This window comes from Podarcis vaucheri (assembly GCF_965113315.1).
Source record: "Podarcis vaucheri genome assembly, chromosome: 2".
Classification (NCBI taxonomy): domain Eukaryota; kingdom Metazoa; phylum Chordata; class Lepidosauria; order Squamata; family Lacertidae; genus Podarcis; species Podarcis vaucheri.
In genome coordinates this window covers 99,133,001-99,156,416 of record NC_138760.1, presented here as the reverse complement: position 1 = coordinate 99,156,416, position 23,416 = coordinate 99,133,001, and the positions used below count along the sequence as shown (strand labels likewise).

Genomic DNA, 23,416 nt, shown 5'->3' with positions numbered 1-23,416 from the left:
TATTCGGTTGCCAAATGTAGTAGATTTCTTATTGTCTAATAAGCTCTATTATTAGCTCTATTATTTATGAAGTATTGGTCTGCATTTTAAGGTGCTTCTAAACCCAGGGCCAGATAGATATAGAGATATATGAACACACACACATTCTAGTTTTTAGGATGCCCATGGTTCAAGTCATCATGTCATGTAACAAGTCAAATGAAATGAACCAAAATGCTGTTTCAACACAACCATCTTAATAAGGAGCATCAGAGCGACACATGGGTAGTTGACTTTTGAAAGCAGTTTGAATACAACATTTGAATTTTTCTCTACACAATTTTACAGCTCATTGATGGACTCCAGCTATGATGATGTGCCATGTAGCTCTCAGAAAATAAATGGGAATTGTGCCACTCACTGCAGATGAAACTAGTGCTCCTTGAGCTTAGAGGGTGTCTTCTATGAGAGCTGTCCTAGAGGGTATATTTTCTAAAGGCAAGTCATTATCTCCCTGACTAACAATGGTCCATCTAATGCAAAATCCCGTTTTCACAGTGGCCAACCAGATGCCTGTGGGAAACCTGCGAGCAGGACATGAGCACTAGAGCAGTCTCCCTTCCTGCAGTTTCCAGTATCTAATATTCAGGAGCATTACTGCCTCCAAGCATAGAGGCAGAACATAGCTATTATGGCTCACAGCTGTTAATGGCCTTATCCTCCACGGATTTGTCTAACCCTCTTTTAAAAGCTATTCAAGTTGGTGGCCATCACTGCCTCCTGTAGGAGCAAGTTCCATAGTTTAACTATGGAACTATGGAACACTCCTTGATGTCACCTTCTTTGAAGAGAAGAAATGGGACCACAGGAAGTTAACGTATTTTTCGCTCTATAAAATGCACCAGACCACAAGACGCACCTAGTTTTTGGAGGAGGAAAACAAGAAAAAAATTATTCTGAATCTCAGAAGCCAGAACAGCAAGAGGGATCGCTGTGCAGTGAAAGCAGCAATCCCTCTTGCTGTTCTGGCTTCTGGGATAGCTGCGCAGCCTGCATTCGCTCCATAAGACGCACACACATTTCCCCTTACTTTTTAGGACGGAAAAAGTGAGTCTTATAGAGCAAAAAATACAGTAATTCTTCTTGAACTCGGTTTTCTGCTGTCTTTATGGTGCCGATTGTGTGCGTCTTGGTCTTCTGACTCATTCCCCGATATCTGTCCCTAGAATTTGATACTCAGACAAAGATTGGCTTTGAACATGAATAGATGATTATTGGAGACTTTGCTTCACCTTATCCCACTGCAGGAGTGGCAGATTTGCCTTGGGGAGGTCACAGGTCTTCCCATATGTGAGGGTGGTGGGTAAGCTCAGTTGGTAGAGCACGAGACTCTTAATCTCAGGTTCATGGGTTCAAGTCCCATTTGGGGCAAAAGATTCCTGAATTGCAGGGGGTTGGACTGGATGACCCTTGTTGTCCCTTGCAACTCTACAATTCTGTGATTCTAGTAAGATAACGGTCAGCAAAAGACTCAGCTTATTGCTTCAGATCTATGACCCATAGTTAAGCCTTAGGCCTTTCTCCAAAGTAAACTAATGGCTATTAGTATACTGTGTGGCAATAAATCCCATATATTAATTATGTATTATATGAAAAAGTACACAATTATGCTTTGGCATATTTGGCAAAGCATTCAAATTACTAGAGTAGTTTGCAATGTGGGCGCCTTTCTGCTCTGTTCCTTTCCTCCTTTTGACACGTAAGATTTGAATTGCTTTGGTTCAATTATTTTTCAATGAGTAATCAATCTTTATCTTGTATCAATGGGATCATATGAAGCATCCCATTGCTCAGATAAATATTCATAGAACACTCTAACTATTAATCTTAAGGGTCTTGTACTATTTCTAAAATTAATATCACTTGCATTTTCCCCCCAATTATAGATGTTAAAAAATGCAGCTTTGCCTTTAATATTGCTTGGTTTTACATTGCCCTAATTGCTTGAAATGATTTACTTTTCAAGTTTTCCACATCCAGTTGTCAATTATCTACAAGCAATCAACGACTTACTGTCTGAAAAATCTTTAATGTATCTTTGTGCATTCTGATGATTTCTTTCTTGAACGGTACTCTGTGCTGCAAAATTAATTGCCTCCAAATGGAGGGCTTATTCAAGATTTCAAAAGCTGGTTGTTATAATGAACTCATACAAACACTAGAATCACTGAAAACTCCATGCCAGTGCTGACTTTGGTTAGTGAACTGGCCCAGTGACAAGCCTTATGTCATCACTATTCTACTGATGGGACCATTTTAGAAACACTGGCAATTAACAACAACAAAAATCAATTCCATATTTCATTTGAAATCATTCCTTTAGCACAAGGATTTCCACCTGCGCAATAGGACTTCCTGTTTGCTCTCTGCACACTCTCAAAATTTGGTCTGGGGATTTCCCCAACTCTCCAGAACAGGGTCATGCAGAGCAAGGAGAAGTCTCATTGTGCAGGTGGAAGTCATTGCACCAACAAGATGACTTTGTTGGATAAATACTCTGAATGTGCAGGTGGATCTTGCTCCACCCTGTTTGTGTAAGAAGAAGCAAAACACCATGATCCCTGAACCAGGGACTGTGGTTTATGTCACTCCAAACAACAATAATGTAAAGCTGTTCTTGGTTTAGTAGCTTTGTTTGGAATGAAACAATCCTCAGTCCCTGCTTTGGATTAGCACTAAACCAGGGATTAGCGTTTGCTTTCCCCATGGGCTGGAGAGAAGAGGATGCTGTCTGAGCATTTGAGGTAAACTACGAACTGTGGTTTACCATGGTGTGCAAACTGGGGCTGTAATTGGGAATGCTGCCATATTTATGAACTAGGCCGGAATATTATTTACTACTTGTTATGGATGAGAAGGAGACAGTATGACAGAAGCATCCAATTGTTGGCAGCAGCCCAATGTTTCTTCTTGCATGTAGCTCTAATTCTTCACATTTCCAGTTCCCTCAACATTTCCAGTTCCCTCAAGGAGCTTTGCTTTCACTTCTCACCTGCCAGCCAAGTAGTCATTGATGGCAACTACATCTGTGATCATAGGCTACACACAATGTTTTTCAAGATGGACAGCATCCCATGTTTTTGCTTTCCATTGTTATTGCTCCTTTCTTATTCATTGACTGGAAGAAGTTGAAATAATGGGTTACATCCCAGGACCATGGAGGGATTTTTTGTTTTTTGTTTAGCCTTAGCTAGAGGATATTCTGACAACCTTAATCAAAAATAGATGCACTCTATTGGGTGGGGAGGGGATGCTAAATTATCCTCCCTCTCATATTACTAAACCCAATTGTCTTTTACTCTGTAAAAGTAACTGAAGTATAAAGTGTGGGATTTATTTAACTGACAGGGTATTAAATGTTATAGCTATTATGTCTTTCTGCAGTGTAAATTATTGAATTAAACCTTCAGTTAGTTTGGCAATAGTGGCAGATGAATATTATGACAGTACAATGCAGCACACAGTATCTGCCACAAAATCTAGGTCTCCCTTATAAGTCGTATTGCAGGGAACAAAATGCTTGTGCAGTAGATTGGAAAAAAGGGTTCATTATTATTTATTTGTCTTGACTGGGAACACAAAACTAATGACATTCCATTGAGAAGAATTCATGTCAGGATTACTATACATCATAAAGACACATCCCCCTAACTTGCTGGTGAAGATTTGTCTCTGTAATTAGATGTCTGCTTCAGCAATACTTTAGTGTCTGAAGGACATGGCCAAGTTCATGACATAAAACAAATCACCTGCACAAAAGAAAAGACTTTATCTTTCATGCATCTTGCACAATAGTAGTAAAGGACTGTGCAGTCAATGTAGCGATATCATGGAATTTCATTGTAGCTAGAAATATCATTTTGGGCTTTCTTATATGTGGTCTTACAAGATTTTTTAAAAATAATAATAACAAATCCTATATTATTTCATCTTTGCTCCATATGTACAGTTTGCATGCATGCTTGTCTGCTGAACGGATAGTCAAAACTTACTTGCAGCCACATATTAAATAATTTCCAGAGCAGTGCTAGTGTTAGGGCAGGTCCATACCATACATTTAAAACACATCCAAGGCAGACTGAAACCACAACCCGGCCCCTGCAAAGAATCCTGGGAACTGTAGTTTGTTAAGAGTGTTGAGGATTGCAACTCTGTGAAATGGAAACGGCAGTTGCCAGGATTCTTTGGGGGATGTTATATGCTTTAAATGTGCGCTGGGTGTGTTTTAACTACCGGTATGTGGTGCCAATCTGCACTTAGCTGCAGCAGAAAGCACAAAGACCCTTGTGACTCCTTAAAGGCTAACACATTTATTGTGGCATGAGCTTTCATGAATTCCACTCCATCAGATGCATGAAGTGTCCTCCTGAGTTATGTATACACAGGTCCAGAGGTAACAAAGCTTTCAGGCGCGAGGGACACATTAGCCAATTAAGAGCTTGACTTCTCCTTCCTCAGCCTACTCAGGAGAAAGAGGAGGCAAACACTAGGAAGTGAGGTACCCCTAGCAGTATAACAGACCCAGGAGATCTTCTGGTTTGGGATTCTTTTCCTTCTAGAAGAGCACGCCCTCCTGACTGAAATGAGACGCAAGTAGGCTGCATCTTCACAGTCTCTTGGCTCAAACCCAGCCCTCCAGTTAACTCTTGTTTTCAAGGCACTCTGACGAGGCACTGCATACTGTCTTTCTAAGTTCAGAGAATCCTTTCTCTAGTTGTAGATATTCTCCTTAGAGTGGACAATTTAGAACCAACTCTCTAACTCTTTCTCTTCTCTCAAAACCATCTATCTGAACTCTCTCTCAGAAACTGCTCCTTTTATTCTCCCTCCCAAAGTGCCATCTCTACCTGGGTAGCCAATCAGAGAGAGGCTCCAGCCCTCTGGTGGAATTCTGCAGCACTGCATCACCAGATTCTAATCTATGACACCTTTTCCTTGAGTACGTGCAAAATTGATATCTTCCTGGACATTCATATCAAACACTTTTGTGAAATTCAAATGTAAGTTTTAGGCTGCAGTCCTGTGCATTTTTATCCAAGAGTTAGTCTTACTGCACATTTCTGGCTTAACAGGTACATGATGCACTTAGATGGGTTATATCAGAGGTAGAATTCATAGACATTAACCAATATACTTTCATAAATGTACCATATCAACGCAAGGTGGCCAGGAATGGGGTGTGTGTGCATTTCCTGATCTGAAAAAAAACCCACAGGCTTCCCATGGGCTTTAATTGAAGGGCAAGCACCTAGGAAAGCAACCAAGTACAGACTGCTGGTAAGATGATTTGTAGAATGAAAGACTTGACACAAACAGTTCTTGGGCAACTCAAAGGTAAGGTAAGGTCAGCAAATACTCTGCTGATGAGAATTTCACCAACATTTTCTCTTCTCCTTTATCATTCTTAATGCTATTTCTTTTCCCATTAATCGGTGGAGGGGTGACTGGCTGGGGCAGGGGGTGGGATAGTGTGAGAATTTTTCAGCACAGCACCTAGTTTGTTCGGTAATCTTCCACTGCTGGGGAAGGAGATGGAGGAGAATGAGCTCTTGAAATTTCACTGCAAAGCTATATTGTCATCTTTACACTCACTTAATAAAAAAAAATGTTCAAGCAGCATTTTCTCCCTTTATTAGATTTTATTAGTAAATGTTTACTATATGGCGACTGTTAAAAAATACAACACAATCAATTGAACAGATCATTTTCTATTTTTATTTATAATATGGGCAAAAGTTCAAAAGATAACATTGATGGGGGGGAGGGAACAGAAACAATTATTGAGAGTGTATCAGGTATTTATTTACGTAACCTGTAGGTCATTGTGGGCAGCTGTAAAAGCTTCCATTTCTGTTATGTTTTTACAAAGTGTATCATTATGGAACATGTTAGAAAGCTATTCCTGGTGTTCTGTATCTTCCCTCAATCAGCAAACCACATTATAGGGACTAGCTTGCCTGAACTGCAAAGATGCCATTCATTAAGGCTACGTTTTGAAAAATTGTATTGTTTCCTGATATTCCCCATATAATTATGATTACACTTTGCACCTCTGCAATAGCTCCTGTTTGTACCAGGGAGCTAACAGATGATAAAAGGATTATTCTAAGTTATATTTAAACTATTTTCAAAATGTATGTTTTATTTTGATTTTTACACCACTTTTCCTCCAAGGAGCTCACGGTGACATGCATACCAAGCTTGTAATGTTTTCTCTATTAATTCATTGTATTGTATACCACTTTGGTAACTTTTGACTGCAAAAATTGTTTATAAATGTGCAGTTAATAACCACTCCCTTCATCCTTGATCATTGACCACATTACCTTGGGACTAATTGGAGTCCCACAACATCTGGTCTGCCAGAAATTTCATGCCCCTGCTGTTTACCCTAAATTTGCCTAATCCAGGGGCCACCCGTTCCACCTCAGATCCAGTTCCAGTTAGTTCAGGAAGTGGGAGCAATGTTTAATTAGGGTAAAACCTATTTAAACATGCACCCCAGATGATCAATCCCTCTGCTCCACAGGATCAGTGCAGGGTAGGGCATCAGGCAGGCAGGAAAGTCACACCTTGATGGTTGCCAACCTTCTCCTGGGAAGATGCAGCCATCAGTGAGGTAAGTCTCAGGCTTTTTGTGGGTTTTCCTCCTAATGCCTGCCTCATTCCCCATCCAACCTGACCCATAGGGACCCACTGTTGTCTGAGTCCAGCTTGGCCATTGCCGAATGAGTGTACAACATACATATTCATACCAGTTAGTCATGTTTATATGAATGCCTGAATATGGGTATATTTAGTACTGCATACGTTTGCTTTTGCTGTATCGTAGGCGCCAATAATAGCAACGGAGCAGAAAACCAAAATGAACTGGAACTGATTCCCACAACTGCATACAAAAGAAAAATTTGCAGCCTATGCAAAAAAAAACAAAACAAAAAAAAGGAATATAAACATAATTAAATCCTCTGACAATTTATGATTATGAAACAAAATGCAATTTTCCATATGCTAGTCTCACTCTGTTAATCTTTATATTGGTTTAAGACGGTTTCATATAACAAACAAATTCTCTACCCTATCTGAGGGCAGATCTTTCTTCTTGCAGGAAAGGGGGAGAAGCTCTTTCAGTTTCTCAGGGGTGAGACCTACCCTTAGCGGTGGCAATTGCACAGCTTCTTTCTTTTTTCCTGAGGTTCCTCCCCGCTGCCCCTCTAACCAGCAGTAGCACCGACAGTGTTGGCAGCCTGGTAACTGTTTCGCATCCCCCACAATGTCCCAGACCTGGCATCACTCCAGGGCACTGTGTAGGGGAAATGACAGCTGCTTCTTAAAAAAACAACAGTGAGAATGCTCAGAGAAAGTTCTTTTTCTGGCTTGTCAAAGAGAGAGGTGGGACTCGGCGGGAGGGAGTCTTTCAGCTTAGCTCTAGTTTCCACGCAGGTGTTTTGCTTTGCTTTGCTTTCTTCTTAAAAAAAAACCCCAACGTGTTCTTTAAAATAAATGTTTCATTTGCGGAATTCATTCTATATTATACCCTAAGGAAGCCGAGAAGAAGCTCTTCTTTGATGACAAGGAAACATGGTTTGTCTGAAGTGCAATTACGATAGTTTAAGCTACTGCTAATTTGGAGTCTACCACTGTTGAAGAATGGGCAGATGTCCTCTTTTGTCCATATGCTCCTATATTTTCTACACTGTTTGACGTCCATCAGGTTTCCAAATTTGTCCATTAAAAGTCCAGGAACATTATGGAGGCTGTGCTGGCAGCTGTTGTGTGTGTGTATGTGTCTGAGTGTACTATACAGGCTGTTGCTGTATTTCCAGGACCACTTAAGTAATTATTGGATGATTGTGATAATGAAAAATCATCAGGGAAAGTCTTGAATGAGAAGACTCTTGAAAGCTTTTCCAAATGATGAGGCTTTTGTTGGGTACTTGCTCTGCCTTATTCACCGAACTTTTAAGAGGTCCTGTACTTAAGCTGTGCCTGTTCTTAAAGCAACTTGCCATTCTTTAAATGGAGGTTGTCATTGTCTCTTATTTCACAAATTAAAAAGGCAATTTTCCAAAAGGAAAAGGGGGAGGGTGTGAATCCACAGCTTAGGGAACAGGTCGTGCACCCCTTTGTCCCACCCTGCCCCCACAATATTGTTGTTGTTGGCATCCATCTGTCTCGAGAGACAATGGAGGGTGCCTCTAGGCATGAAGTCAAACCGCTGGAGAATCACAGCGCCTGCTGTGGCTGTGACCTCCTCAGGGTACAAGCCTGGCCAGTGTGTATGAGAAGTCTTGGGTTGCCCAGATGACAATACCCCCGTCTTAGCCACGCTGATGTAATCCAAAAGAAAGCAGAGCAATACATTTGGCACCAGCTTGGCTGCACGATTTGCCAGAAGGAGGCAGTATAGTTCACTGTATTATTACAGACAGGAGGTGTGGTTGAGTGTTCCATTCTATAGTGTTTTCTATCAACTATAGTATTAAATTATAGCAATTATTTCTAAATATGCACCTATACATATAAATTAGTATATGCATTTTTATTTTTGGTGATGCATGTGGCCTGTCTACTTTGCTGAAACACACACACACACACACACACACACACACACACACACAATGGGGGGGTGTACTGCTACTTTAAAGGAAGAAGGCAGGGAGCAGACTAGGGCTGTTTTGTTACAGGATTGAATTATTGTAGTAGTCTGTGTTTAGACCTCTAGTGAGCTGATATGAATGTTTAGTGTGATTTTCTGCATCTCCCTGGATTGGAGTACAGCAGATGAAGACCCGAAGGGAAAACCAGGCAGCTTCAAACTAGGGCTTATCCTGCTCTTGGGCGACAGAGGGAGGGAAGAAAAGTATTTCAGGTGGTTATGCATTTGTTAAAGGCCTACAAATCAATTTCCAGAATCAAGGTGGCAACCTAACCTGATTCAATGTAGACCCAATTCATGCCCATTAGTTAAAGATAAATCAGAAACTGCTTGGGGGTTCTCATTCCGGTTAATGATAGTCTGGTGGGGTGAAAGAGGCTTTATGGAAATAGACAGCATTTTAAATATATATATGATTTACTACATTTTATGGCCTGTTATGTCACTTACAACATGCCATCCAGTTCAGACAAGTTTAATGCTTTATCTTTACAGCCACTAGTTCATCTCAGCCTCTTACTGATCTGACACACTACATGGTGGCAGCTAGGTTTTTCTTTATTTTATGAGTATAACAAATGTATATATGTTTTGATATTCTCTTCATAATCTCCCCACCCTTGGCCTGCAGCAATTCTTGCCCTTCTGGATTTAGGCCTTCCTCTCATGTGCCTAGTCAGAATCCTTCCAATATCCTCTGAGATTATGAGGGAAAATACGATTGCCAGGCATCATCCCACCTTCTAGTTTCCAATATTAGTGTAAGCCCCAGGTCAAACCAAGAGACATGAAAGTCCACCACTGTTCCATCTAGCTTAGTATTGTCTACACTCTGACAGGGTCTTTCTATGGTTTCAGGCAGGTGACGTCCTCAGCCCTAACTAAAGATGTTCAGGGTCAAACCTGGGACTTTTTGCTGGCAGAGCAGATACTCTACTATTCACATGATGTGAATTTTAATTTGCTTTAACATTAAACTTCTTGTATGTTTTAATTTCCCCTGGTTTTATAGTGTTATCTTTTTATAAACCGCCTTGATGTTTCTTACCATGAGGTGAGGCATAAATTATATGAAGTAAATAAAAAATAAATCCACCAAATGCATGGAAGGGGGAGCATTGGCCAACATTGCCAGGCCCAATTGACCCACAGACCCCTGTGCTTTGGAAGGAAGCGCTAAAACAGGCATAGGCAAACTCAACCGTCCAGATGTTTTGGGACTCTAACTCCCACCATCCCTGACCACTGGTCCTGTTAGCTAGGGATGGTGGAAGTTGTAGTCCCAAAACAGCTGGAGTTTGCCTATGCCTGCTCTGAAAGAGGCACTTCTGAGTTTGGCCCTTCCAACCCTTCCAGTTACTTGGTGGGGCCAGTGGGACACATCAATGTCAGCTGGTGAAGTTGCTCCTGACTGTCATGTTTACTGCATACAAGAAGACAATTAAACAGGGCCATAGTCAACATTACTTCCACCATATATTCCATAAAGGATATTAATCATATCTCACAATCCCAGAACGCTAGCAGTGTACACCCACTAGTGCATTAGCATTATGCTTCTTAAATGTTAGTTTCTTATACTACACGACAAACCACTTTTAAAACTATGAGGCAGAGAATCCAAAGTAGTTTGTCACATGGCATTATGTCTCTTGTCCAGTTTGGGAAAGGCAACCCTGTTGAAGACACCTAAGAAAACTTCTGTTGCCCTTGGATACATTTGAAGTAATTTCTGGACCATTAAGCTCGTCTCACACACAGTGACAGAGTCACCCACTTCCTGCTTGAAGAGGCACATAGATGAGGTAGCTCACAGCAAGGCAGATCCAGGTCTAAGATAGTAAGTTATTGTGGTCCCTGCTCCCTCTCTCCAGTTCAATACTTCAATAGTTAATGAAGTATTTGTTCTTAACCGGCTTCTTCTTTAAGAAGATAATGCAGTAGCTCTATGGATTGTGGACGTTGTTAAATAATCAGTTGCTACAGAGGGCCACTAGATAAATGAGTTTCAGAAATATTCTGTTCTGTAGTAGCAAGATTTATACACATGGGTTTAAGTACACAAAATGATTGCTAAATTTAACAAGGATAAGAAATGTAGTATAAAAAAGACAACATTGTCAACTTTATGGCTTGTAGGGCCCTTGAGGAGGGGCATAATCATTCACCTACATAAATGTGACTGTCTGAAAATATGACCGAACTAAATGCATAAGAATGAGTTCGCTATTAACATGGTTATATTTTTTAACTGTTATATTATTAAAATGTACTTTTTCATTTCTAATTAATGATTTATGTGTATGTAGAAGTAAAAATGAAAACACCTCCAACTGAAAGTAAACTCTCTTTGAAGGAACAAAAGGAATGAAAATTCAAAGATTTTCATAAAACATTCATAAAATTCACACATATTTTCTTTGACACTTCCATTGCAATAAAATAAAAAGGTAAATTAACTTTTCATAATCTACATCCTCCAATGCGGAACTTTTTTAAAATGTGTATTTTAGGCAAACTTGCATACAAAAAGTGTATAAGGAGAAAATGACACAAAAAGGCTGATTCATTTTCATGCACACTTCTTTTTTTTAAAAAAAAAAAAAACTTTGCAAAGTGATACAGAAATGTGGAGAACTGAACTTAAGGAAGGGGGGAAAACGAGAAACTGGGAGAAGCCAAAGGTGGACAGATTAAGTGGCAAGTCCTAGTTACTGCTGCAAGTCTTCCCATGGGGCAAACTGGGGGTGCAGAATGTGGTTCTTAGTACGGTAGGAAAAAAATCTTTGAGAGATGAGGAACTCTGTGCTCACCTATTTACAAATTATAAAGACCCAATTGAATTTATTCCTGAATAAGCATACAATAAACACAAATGCAAGGAATTATATTTTGACTAAGCTTTAGGAGAAGCATTTCAGCAGTGGAACTGACTGCCTCAGTATGTGGTAGGCTTTCCTTCGCTAGTGGTATTTAAGGAGAGGCTGGATTGGTATATCTCAGGGATGCTGCAACCTGCTCTGTGGATTATTCATTGAGCAAGGGTGGAACGCCATGGCTTCCAAAGCCCCTTTCAGATCTACAGCTATGTGCCTATGGTCAGACTGGAGGAGTAAGTCCTATGTAATTAATAAGTTGTACTTTAAAGTAAATCTAGAGAGAGTTAAGTTGCAAATTCCATGAAATTTGACAAAGGATTTGTGAAAAAACCCAGGGAAAAACCAACAACAGGTTGCTTGGTTTGTGAACATTTTAAATTATAGTGTGGATTACAGAATTCAAAATATGCATGCAGGAAACAAAATTGGATGCTTGCTAACATGGGATTTTAAGGTCATGACAATCTACGCTGGCATAATTGCCTGATTGGCTGGTTCTATCAATCTCATTTTGACAGAGCAAGCCCCTTGCCTTGCTTTCCAGGACTTGCTCAAGGATCTTTCTGCTTGAGCAAGATACGGGCAAGGTGGAGGTAAGAGCCATCTGTACAAAGCAGGGATACAAACAAGGGCCTTTCCTCACCTTCATTATGTAAATAAGCCCCACAAATCTTCAAGAAATGAGGTGTTATTATCAATCAGACATGAAATGTTTGCTGCTGTGTGAGAAGAGGAAATTGCCAGCAGACTATCTAGGATAGGCTGGAGGCAATTTCCCCATGTAAGATTTTGAAATAAAGGGCATTGAGTGCCATATATTTATAAAACCTTGGTTATGAAAGCAGGGAGGTGATGTGGTATTAAGGGCACATGAATGTTGAATATTTGAATCGTGTTCAGACTTACACTGCTTGCTTGCTTGCTTGCTTGCCTGCCTGCCTGGACTTCTGCTCAGCTGTAAAGAGAACCTTTCCATACAGCAGGGATTGGGCACACTGGCTCTCCAGATTATGTTGGACCATCTTGCCAACCATTGACCATGCTGGGGCTGAAGGCAGCTGGGGGCAGGGGGCACAGATTTCTCATACTATCCATATAGGAGATGTAAATGTATTCCCATTCTGCCCCAAGCATACCGGCTTAAGCTTTCCTGCCCCTGGTCTAGGGAACAGAGTGTGGCAAAATTCAAATGCTTTCTCAGCTGTGCACCTCACCAAATCCATGGTTTTGAAGCTAGTCTTTCAACCAGAAAAGTGCAGTCATTGAATTTAGAAGCTTGGGGGGGGGGGTTATTGGTCATTGACTGTCATAAAACAACTTGTACTTGATCTTTCAACCTAACATCTCACAGAGCTGTTGTGATAATAAAATGAGGCAATTGCTTGTATGCTGTTGAAGAGTTATTTCTTTTTGTACCACCCCAATGTATGCATCAAAAACAATGGGGGAGACTTTCTGCAGAAAGTATTTCCCTGGTAAAAAGTGGCCAATGGAACTCAAGGGTGTAACACAGAATCCACATTTAGTTAGGCTTTAACTGGAAAAAGAATATTTATTTTCAATTGTTGTTTCATCTCACAGATGAAGAAACTTCGCATGGACCTATTTTTATTCAAGAGCCATTTGATGTCATTTACTCAGTGAGTTCTGAAGATCCAGAAGTAATTTTGAACTGTACAGCTAAAGGACATCCTTTGCCAATCTACAGGTAAGGTTTTTGTTTTGGTTTTGCAACTGTTACCATTTAGAATGGCTTTGAGAAGAGGTTAATGGAATATCACTCCACTCTACAATTTTTCAAATGAAGACTCAGCAGCAAAAATGTAAGAAATGAACATTGATGTGGTGACAGACAAAAAGAAAGAAGGTTGAACCTCTTAGTTTTAATCACAATAGGCATTTGTGATGGGAACAAGGAATTCCTGTCATAAATTCTGCATGCAAAAACTCTCTATGCATCATCCCCATTCCTTCTCTCTCATCTCTTACTCTAGCTTCATTTCTCTCTCTGTAGAAAAGCATAATTTGATATGTTCATTTAACTGTAGTGAAGTGATAATGACAAGGCCCATTTACAACATTAAGCTAAATTTTCAAAAGTTGTTTTAAATTCCATTTTGGTGTTCCACAAAATAACAAAAACTTACTTTAAAACTTAAGTACAGGTATAATTGGCTATGAGTCAAATAAGTCAAGATGTGAAATACATGGAATGTGGCTTCAGGGGTTTTTTTTTCTTCCAGCAATGCAGCGGGGGGGGGGGGTACACCTTCATGGAAAAAAATGGAGGGAAAGGTTTGGACTATCTTTTTAAAATCAAGTGCCAATTCCCCGGCCCAAACCCACAACCTAGTTAGAAAACAATTCCAAAAAGAAATGTAGGAGGTCTCAGGGACCAGGAGTCTGAAGCAGAAGAGAATGCAGACCCAGGTGCAGATGAACTGCCACAAGATGAACCTGCAGAGCCTCTGCCCCACCTGCTAGGCTCAAGGATGTGGCATTGCTTTTCCTGACTCCCAACACTCCACTGCAAAAGACCCAGGTAGGTCTGAGCCTGCCCCAGTGTGTCACAGTAGGAGATTACCAGAAAAGGCTGGGTTTTGCTGCTGACGACAAGGCTGTACCACTTCCTGTTCCTTTCAACTTCAGAACTCTGTGTTCCTAGAGCAATGCCTGAATCCTGCCTGGCACTTAGTTTGGGCTGGGCATTGATTGGGGGAGCAGGGCAGCCCTACAGGGTTCCTTCAGAGTCCCAAATCTGCTGTCTTTACTCCAGAGGAAAGCTGGTGAATGCCTTATTCCCTTAGCAAGGAAGCCTGGAACTTTTCTAACTATTAGGACCCCTGCCAAAAGCCAGGGAATATTAACTAAGTTAAGTTGCCCCACCACCTCAAAGCACTTTATCAAAGCAATGTGGTTTCCTCACTCCAAGCTTTGCCCAACTATTCAATCCCTCCCTACTGCCTCACAGGCTGCCATTATTTTATATTTTATATTTTATATTTTATATTTTATATTTTATATTTTATATTTTATATTTTATATTTTATATTTTATATTTTATATTATTTTATATTTTATATTTTATATTCCTGCCTATCTGAATCGGTTCCCCCAGTCGATAATTCCAACCAATTAAACCATCAAACATTAAAAACTTCCTATACAGGGCCTTCAGATGTCTTCTAAAGATCAGCTGGTTGTTTATTTCCTTGACTTCTGATGGGAGGGAGTTCCACAGGGCGGGCATGACTACTGAGAAGGCCCTCTGCCATTGCTGGTGACATTGAGGCAAAGAGAAGGATGAAGCCTCCTTCTGGAATAATCACTGCTGCTGCTGCTGCTGACTTTTTCTCTCAGCCTGTTTGCCTCACTATATGCTGAAGAAGCTTAGGTATCCATCAGCTTCACTCATCAGTACCTGATTCCACCTCCAACTCAGCTGTGCTCATTTCCAGCTAGTACAGGAGTTGAGCAGTGCAGCCATTGGGTCTGACCATCACCAATCCCTGACACCGTAATTTTAAACTTTGGAGGGGAAAGCCAAAACCTCCTAATCCTACTAGGTTTACATGCATGCAGTAGAATCCCTCAGAATACGTATTGGGAAGTTCCATCCCACTATGTTTTTGCAGAGTGAGGATGAAAGTTTGTTTTCTGTGGTGATGCTATACATTTAAGGAAAGCCTATTGACTGCAGTAATATATATTTTTTGCAACTTCATTTCAAAAACCCATAATGCTTAACGACCTTACTACAAAAAAATATGGCACTGAAGTGAGCACAGAGAGAATAAGTAAAAATGAATCATTAAATCCTGCATTGTACAACAAACTACAGAATAAACGGGCTGACTAGAATGAAAACAAAACAGAAGACAAACTATAAGCATAAAGTACTGTATATATTATTACATATGAGAACTCTGCAAAAAAATTTGTTCTCGGTCAAACTTGGCCTTTATGGGTGCAATCCACATCCTGTTAAGATTGCTGTTTCACTACATACCAAAGGTCAACTTAGCTGGCTGAAGTCTTTTTTTCTATTGTACAAATGGGATTTGAGTGCAGAGAGCATTTTGAAGGGAAGAAAAATTTCAAAGAACTCCCACTCCCGCCTCGGCCACAAATTTTGCTGCATGCAAAAACAACAAATTTCCTTCCAATTTGGGTGTATGAATCCACAAGCCCACACCACCCATGAACTGGAGAAATTATTATTGTGGTGAATTTCTTCTGTGCCACAAAACAAAAGGGCAAAAAGCAGGGATCACATAGTTGAGGTACTCAGCCTGAAGTGCAACTGGCATGCTTACTCAAGCAGACTTTTCAGGGATATTGACTTAATCTATGACTCCTATTCTGGCAGTACTCTCCTGCTGTATTGTGGTTTATTTTGGCACATTTTTAAATTGTTTTAATGATTTGGGTTTAATTGTGTTTTACTGACCCTTGTAAGCTACACATAAATAAAGTTCCCCTTCTTCTCAGTCTGGACCCGTTTCATTCAAAATGCCTGTTTATACGCCATACATATAAATCACACGACTCCCCCCCCCAACCAAGAATCCTGGGAACTGTTAAGCATGCTGGGAGCTTGGCACTGTGCAGGCTGAACTATCATTCCCTGGTATCTTTGGGGAATTCATGTACTTTAAACATATAGTGTGCGCTTAGCCTAAGTCTCCTCAACCACCTCAAGCTAGCCAGCCTTCCTTCCTTGTCCTGCCACCCCATTCCCTCAGCCCCCAACTCATCTGATGGTGGAGTGGGGCAGTAGTCATGATGGCAGATCCAGGCACCCTGTAAAATTATTTTGTAACCATTATTATTATCTAGTAGTGCCATGGGCACACTCGTGTTTGCAGCTTTCTAGGTGTAAAGGAATTAAAGAAGCCTTGCATGAAGGCATCCAGAGAGACAGTTTTTACTGCCCTTCGCCACTATTGATCTGCCACCCTCAGGTAACTGTGTAAAAAAAAGGTATTAGGAAAGGGTTTAGGGCAGAGAAGGAGGACCTGTGGCCCTCTAGAATTTGCTGGACTACATCTCTCATCATCCCTGACCAGTGCCCAAGCTGGCTAAGGGTATATATGAGTGGGAATCCAGCAACAATCTGGAGGGTCACAGGCCCCCCAATTCTGATTTAAGGGTTCACTGGGAATTGGGGAAACATATAGGAGGCAATAGATGGGTGTTTTGATTCCTTCATGCACCTGGTAACATTATCAGAAATGGGGCAGGGTTTCAAAATTTGATATTTGGCTAAAGAGAATCTGTCTGTTTCCAGTTTTTTGAGAAAATGCCCTGCCCCCAAGTCCAATTCTGAATCTAGCGGAAGGCAATTCATCTTATCCATCACTAAAAATAATAAATTTTTGTGAGCAAACTGCATAAACTACAATTTATTCTTCAATGCCAACCATCCATTCAGTTTAACAAGCTGAGCATCTCTCATCAGAGTGATTTTAAAGCTATTTCAATTTTGTGCTATGAAATGCTGCACTGAGGCAGTTGCCTGGAAAGATCTTAGGATCTTGTTATTGGTTTTCCATCCTCTGCTATGTTTTCACCTGTTTTAAATTTTAGATTCCAAGCTTCTCTGGGCAATGATGTGTCTTCTTGTACTATGTAGAGCACCATGCAGAGTATTGGTGGTATATACATTTCATATTCCATATTTAAACTTCAGGGGAAAGTCCTCCATTTTGTAACTAAACTGGCGATAGCCATGCACAAGGGAGAGGAACTGGCATCTTCAAAAAGAAAACCCTAATGCAAGGAATTTCCTCCTTTACTGCAACCTCACCAGTCCCAGTATAAGATGTTGGGGACTGAACTTTGCACCTTCAGCGTGCAATGCAGATATGAGACATAGGGAGATAAAAAGGGTACAGAAATAGCCATCTCATTGTCTCAATAGGTCGTTTCCAGGTTTGCACTGAGAAGTTATTTTAAATTTCTCCTGGAATAGAAAAGTGAGGACTTGTATAGATATAGAAATCAATAGAAAAATCCAAGACTTTAACGTAGCTGAGTACTCTACACCTACCCACAATAAACAAACAAACCAAGAGGTAACAGCAGTGCTTTTTTTTCTTCTAAAAATGTTTAGGGGTACTCTCATTTACCTACTCATATTGAAATACTGCCTTTCAATGTGGCCAAACTTAGATTCACAAAATGTTTAGGGGTATGCACCCCCAGCCCCCCAGAAAAAAGCACTGAGTAACAGCAAATCAAGGAATTCTTGTTCTTTCATAATCCGTTCTTGTTTAGTGTGAAACATTTTAGAACACATAAGTAAAGATAAAGGAACCCCTGACCATTAGGTCCAGTCGTGGCTGACTCTGGGGTTGTGCGCTCATCTCGCTTTATTGGCTGAGGGAGCCGGCGTACAGCTTCCGGGTATGTGGCCAGCATGACTAAGCCGCTTCTGGCGAACCAGAGCAGTGCACGGAAATGCCGTTTACCTTCCCGCCGGAGCAGTAGCTATTTATCTACTTGCACTTTGAAGTGCTTTCGAACTGCTAGGTTGGCAGGAGGAGCAGGGACCGAGCAATGGGAGCTCACCCCATTGTGGGGGTTCGAACCGCCGACCTTCTGATCGGCAAGTCCTAGGCTCTGTGGTTTAACCCACAGCGCCACCCGCGTACACACACACACACACACACACAAAACCCAGCACCAAACATATTGGCACAAATTTCACAACAATGAAGTTCATTCTCCACATTGCGCATTGGAATTGCCTGTGGTCCTGAGTGAGAGCCTTTCTTTGTAAGTCCTGAATGCTGCAGGTCAGGCTCTGAGTGCTTTATGACAAGCCTGCAGTGTTGTCAAGTGGCATTGGAATTTCAACAGAAGCTGAAAAACTACAACAATGCAATTGTATGTTTTGGTTTTACCCCACACCCCAATTGCCAGTTGGGCTGAGAGAGCAATATACAACAACCCGGCAGTGGAGTTCACTCTTACACACCTATTGCAGTTTGAATAACTCTGCTGAGAGCGAGCAGCTTACAGCTGCCCTGCAATATCAGGCAATATCATGCTTTCTGGTGACACCTTTAAAAGTTCAAAAAGTAAAAAAATAAAATTGGCTCATGAAGTAAGACCCAAGTTAGAGGAAGAACTTCTATCTTTGCTATTAACTTGTGTTCTATCAACCCCAATAGTCAGAAGCTCAGGTAGAAAAACAACATCACCTATCACACCAGGGGTTCATCGTTCCATGTTGTTGTTGGGGCCCACTTGTAATAAATAAGAATTTCTGGGGGAAGTAAACACTCCTCCTAGCATATCTTTTAAACATAGCCTAAACCAACCATGGATATGGATTTGAAACTGAAATTTGTGGGACTTTAGGGTTCTATGACAGAAATGAGGAACACCAATAGATTCAAGATGAGTCAGAACAGTTTATTAAAAGAGAATGTATCCATGATAATAATAGCTTTTAAAAAGGTTTAATTATAAACATACAAAGACCAAAAATGACATATTCCATATTTCACTCTAATATTCATCAAATGTATAATTCATTTCTAAATCATCAAGCCTTAAATGCATAACTCTAATGCAATGTATTAAAATGTAAATATATGTTCTCATATTATTGTTTCTATACCATAAATTATTCATCATAATAGTAATGAAAAGGTTTTTAATTATACTAGTTGATGTTCTTGTTTCATATATTTAATAAAGGGAGATGATAAGGTTCTCAAATTGTTCTTTGTTTACCTTTCCTTAAGTGTACCATTTCTGTTAATTTGTTCATCGTGGCAAGATATCAAACTGCATTAAACCATTCTTGTTGTATTGGGACTATTGGAACACTCTATTTAGATGCTCTGAAATCATTTTCAATTTTTTTGCTTTGCTTTTGGTAGCAGTTAATAGAACCCCAAAATAAATTTCATTGTTCTGATGCCACATTTTTTTAAAGTTATCCTAGTAGAATTTCATATGTATGTAGTATTCAACCATTTCTCAATGATCAGTTCTGAAAAATTCTAAAACTTCTCACGTGTCCATCAAATGTCAGTTTTAAACATTTCTTTTCAATAAAACTGAACATTGTTCATTGTCTAATTTTAAATTGTATTATAAGCTTGAGCAAAATGGACTTTCTGCTAGATTTAGGCCAACGTCCCTGTAATTGTTCAAAGTATCCAGTTGCCTCATGTCTGATTTATGTTTTTTCTAAAGCACAGTTTGCACAAATAAAAGTAAGAAAGCTATACATTAGCATTTAAAAATTATGTCTAAATTAATTAAACTATACTGAATTACTCTTGAGCTAAGAATTAACTGAAATAGTTTCCATTTCTTGTTTTGTTTTTAATCTTAAGTAATTCACCGGAGTATGCATGATATGATTAAACCTCACCTGGCAATCACAGGCATCCATTAATAGCTTTCCTTCATTGATTGAAACATATTAATTAAGAAAAGGCCCTAACCAGGAGCTCCTTCCCTGATCTATATGCACAGTTTAATAATAATCATACTGTGTGATTAGAATGATTATGGGGGACACTGTGAAAAATTCATTTGCCGCGAATAAGCCAACAACTTTGCATCTGTGTTGAGAAACAATTATAGACCTTAATTGGGAGCCCATGTAATGATGACAGCAGTTATTTCAGTGATTGATTCTGAAATTAAAGTGAGCTGGCAAATTAAATACCAGTACATCCAGAGCTAGAAAACTGAGAAGAAGTTTTGGGTCCAGGGCATGTTAATTGCACATATATTGAAATAAATGGGGAGAGGAGTCAAAATAATCAGCAACTGCAGCCAACTATTACAATACAGTGGTACCTCTGGTTATGAACTTAATTCATTCTGGAGGTCCATTCTTAACCTGAAACCGTTCTTAACCTGAGGTACCACTTTAGCTAATGGGGGCCTCTCACTGCCGCCGCCACGCAATTTCTGTTCTAATCTTGAGGTAAATTTCTTAACCCGAGGTACTACTTCCGGGTTAGAGGCGTCTGTAACCCGAAGTGTTTGTAACCTGAAGTGTTTGTAACCCGAGGTACCACTGTACTGATGTGCTGTAGATACCTTATGACTTCTTGATGCTCCAACATTCATAAATCAGTAGGGGTTTCCAGTTTCACAGTAGATTAGAGAGTGGTGGTTTTTATGAGGTCATATATCCCAGCAATTTTGTACTCGCTGTTGACCAGCTCAGACCATTTCCTTCATGAGTGATGTTTATGGACAACAATGCATTCTCAGCTACAAAAGTGGTGAGGAGCAAACATTTAATTCAGGTTTGTTTCTAGTGGAATAAATCCAGGTAAAACAGAAGTGATGGCGGAACTAATGCAACCAGGCTACAGACATTCATTGACATTCCAAGGTTTCAGGAGGGGAATTCGGAAAGACTTATTTAGTGTACCTCTCCTCATCTCTCTTTTTTTTTTTTTGCCACTGACAGAAAAGGAGAAACACCAGTGAGCTTCCTGCTGTAGTGGGGGCCTCTCAGCAGGTGGCCAACCATGCCCAATCCTAATATCGCTCCAACCTGCAAGAGAGCAGGGCTCCAGTTACATGGAAGAGCTGGAGGAGGGATCTGATCTCCCTTACATTTCGTGACAGGTCATTTAGCTACCAATACTAGAAGGCTACAGTTCTATGTGCCTGTGAGAGTTGGTTGAGATGGGAAAGAATTTGTGTGGTTATCATTAATGGTCTATAGAAGCTGGGGGTGCGCCTATTCCTGGACCCTTTTTAATTATGTGTGGCCCTAATCTCTGTCTTGTATAGTGTGACAGTGGATGATGATACTAGCAGGGAGGACAGGTAGCAAGGAGTTTTGAAGATGATGCCGCAGTTTCAGAGGTGATAGGCAGAGGAAATTATACTTGGAGTGGAGTGGCTGACCTCTATCTGGGGCAGAGACCTAGATATTTGATCCCTATCCCCATTTCAGCCCTCCTACTCTCCCAGAAGTTTCTGGTATCTTACCTGTTGATCCCGTTGGTTTGGTGTTATTGAATGCCAGGTCAGTCTGTAATGAGATCATTCTCATCCATGACTTGGTTGTGGATGAAGGGGGTGACCTGATGTGTATTACCAAGGCTTAGGTGGGTAAACCAGGTGTCCATCATCTGTGCCCATCTGGGTACTCTGTGCAGCCCCCGACTAGAACGGGGAGTCAAGTGTGGTGGGGTGGTTGCAATTGTCCATAGAAGCACTATTTCTGCTACCAGAAAAGCTTTTGATATTGGGCTGGGTTTAGCAGGTCTGACCTTGATGTTGGACCAGATTAAGGAAACAGTTGTTCTATCAACCACTCTGTGGCTCAGCAGAGCACTCTGTTGCTGACCGAGCTAGCTGAGGTGGTCTCTGGTATAGTGTTGGAAGACACCAGGATGATCAGAAATAATAATACCCAGGTCGGAAGTTACACTGGCCATGCATAGTTGTTTGGAGCATTGTGTCTGTGAATGTCAGCAGTGCCAGGAATGTGATTTTACATAAGTGATGAGAATTCTGTTTTGCTACAACAAATGGTTAATCCACAGGACATTTTTGTTCTTGTGGAAAATATGATTATCTATGAAACACAATTTATTTTGGCATTTGTAAATAGCTGTGATATGTTGCAGACACGATTCATTTTCTCTCTAACGGGCTAACAGAGACAAATCATGTTTTAAAATAACAGTGTTATCATTATTACATTATCAATCTCAAACTAGTGGTATAAAAACATTCCTTTTCTGCTTTCTTCTTGCCCTTTGAAGTATAATTTGTTCTGATTTATATCTCTGAAATCATTGCTATAAGCAAATTTATTACATCACTGGCAAAGACTGTAAAATATTTCTAGGTGCCTTTTATAGTAAGAAAAGTATGTAGTTGTGTCATCCTCCTATTGCATTTGAATGTATAACTTCGTACGTATGAATAAGTTATAATTATTTTTTGTAGACATTTGGATGCTTGCCTAGGATACACCATTAAATAGAGAGGATTTTTCAAACAGTAAAATTTACAGGGGAATTTACAAGATGGATATAAAAACCAGTCTGCTGTGAAATATGGTATGATATTCTAATATTTTAACCATGGTTTTATTGTTGCAGGTAAGCTACAGCACACTATTTAAAAAGGAAACCTGAATAGCCTCCGTAAATTATAAGTATAATTTGATTTTTTTCCCTCAAAGGTGGAAGCAAAATGGCACAGATATTGATCTCACCATGAGTTATCACTACAGGCTGCTTGGAGGCAGCTTGGCAATCAATAACCCACATAAAAAACAGGATATTGGAACATACCAGTGTTTGGTCACAAATTCGTTTGGAACAATTCTGAGCAGGAAAGCAAAACTCCAGTTTGCATGTAAGTTGCATGGATATTTTATTTCCTCATCAATTTTGTTTTTGCAAACAATGTATTAGGCAATTAAAACATCAATGAAATTTGCTATGAAATGATTGAACTTGCTCATCTTTCCCTTTTCATGCTGAATTCCAATATCTTTCTCCAGTAAACAGCAATAATGAGACAGATATACTGGTCCTTGCAACACACAACAATTATCTACAATCGAGGGAAAGGTCAAGAAAGATGAACACAATTAGGTTTTGCTTAATAGAGCTGTTGCTATTCCCTCACCCCACCCCCACCCCCTGGGATGCCTTTTTTCATGGTCCGATTGCTATTTGTAAGATACCTGCACCTCACCCCGCTCTAGGTTGGAAAATGAAGTAATCACAAAAGTATAATGATGTCCAGCAGAGTCACAGAAATGTCACACATGGTAATTACCTTACTGACATTTAGTTGCATTAACAGGAATATACACCTCCGC

At 40.1% G+C, this 23,416-nt stretch overlaps 1 protein-coding gene across 7 annotated transcripts in view; it reads left to right on the top strand.

Moving 5' to 3' along the window:
- CNTN6 (contactin 6) overlaps positions 1–23,416 on the top strand; it is a 194,000-nt gene that overhangs the window by 56,466 nt on the left and 114,118 nt on the right. For 6 of the 7 annotated variants that reach the window (XR_014216004.1, XM_082209351.1, XM_082209350.1 and 3 more), the window contains exons 3-4: positions 13,159–13,285; positions 22,769–22,944. Coding sequence is in view for 5 of the 7 variants with exons in the window: in XM_082209351.1 (XP_082065477.1) it covers positions 13,159–13,285; positions 22,769–22,944 (303 nt within the window). In the remaining 2 variants the exon portion in view is untranslated. Of the gene's footprint in view, positions 1–13,158; positions 13,286–22,768; positions 22,945–23,416 lie in introns of those variants that run through there. The other variant, XM_082209354.1, reaches the window with a different exon arrangement.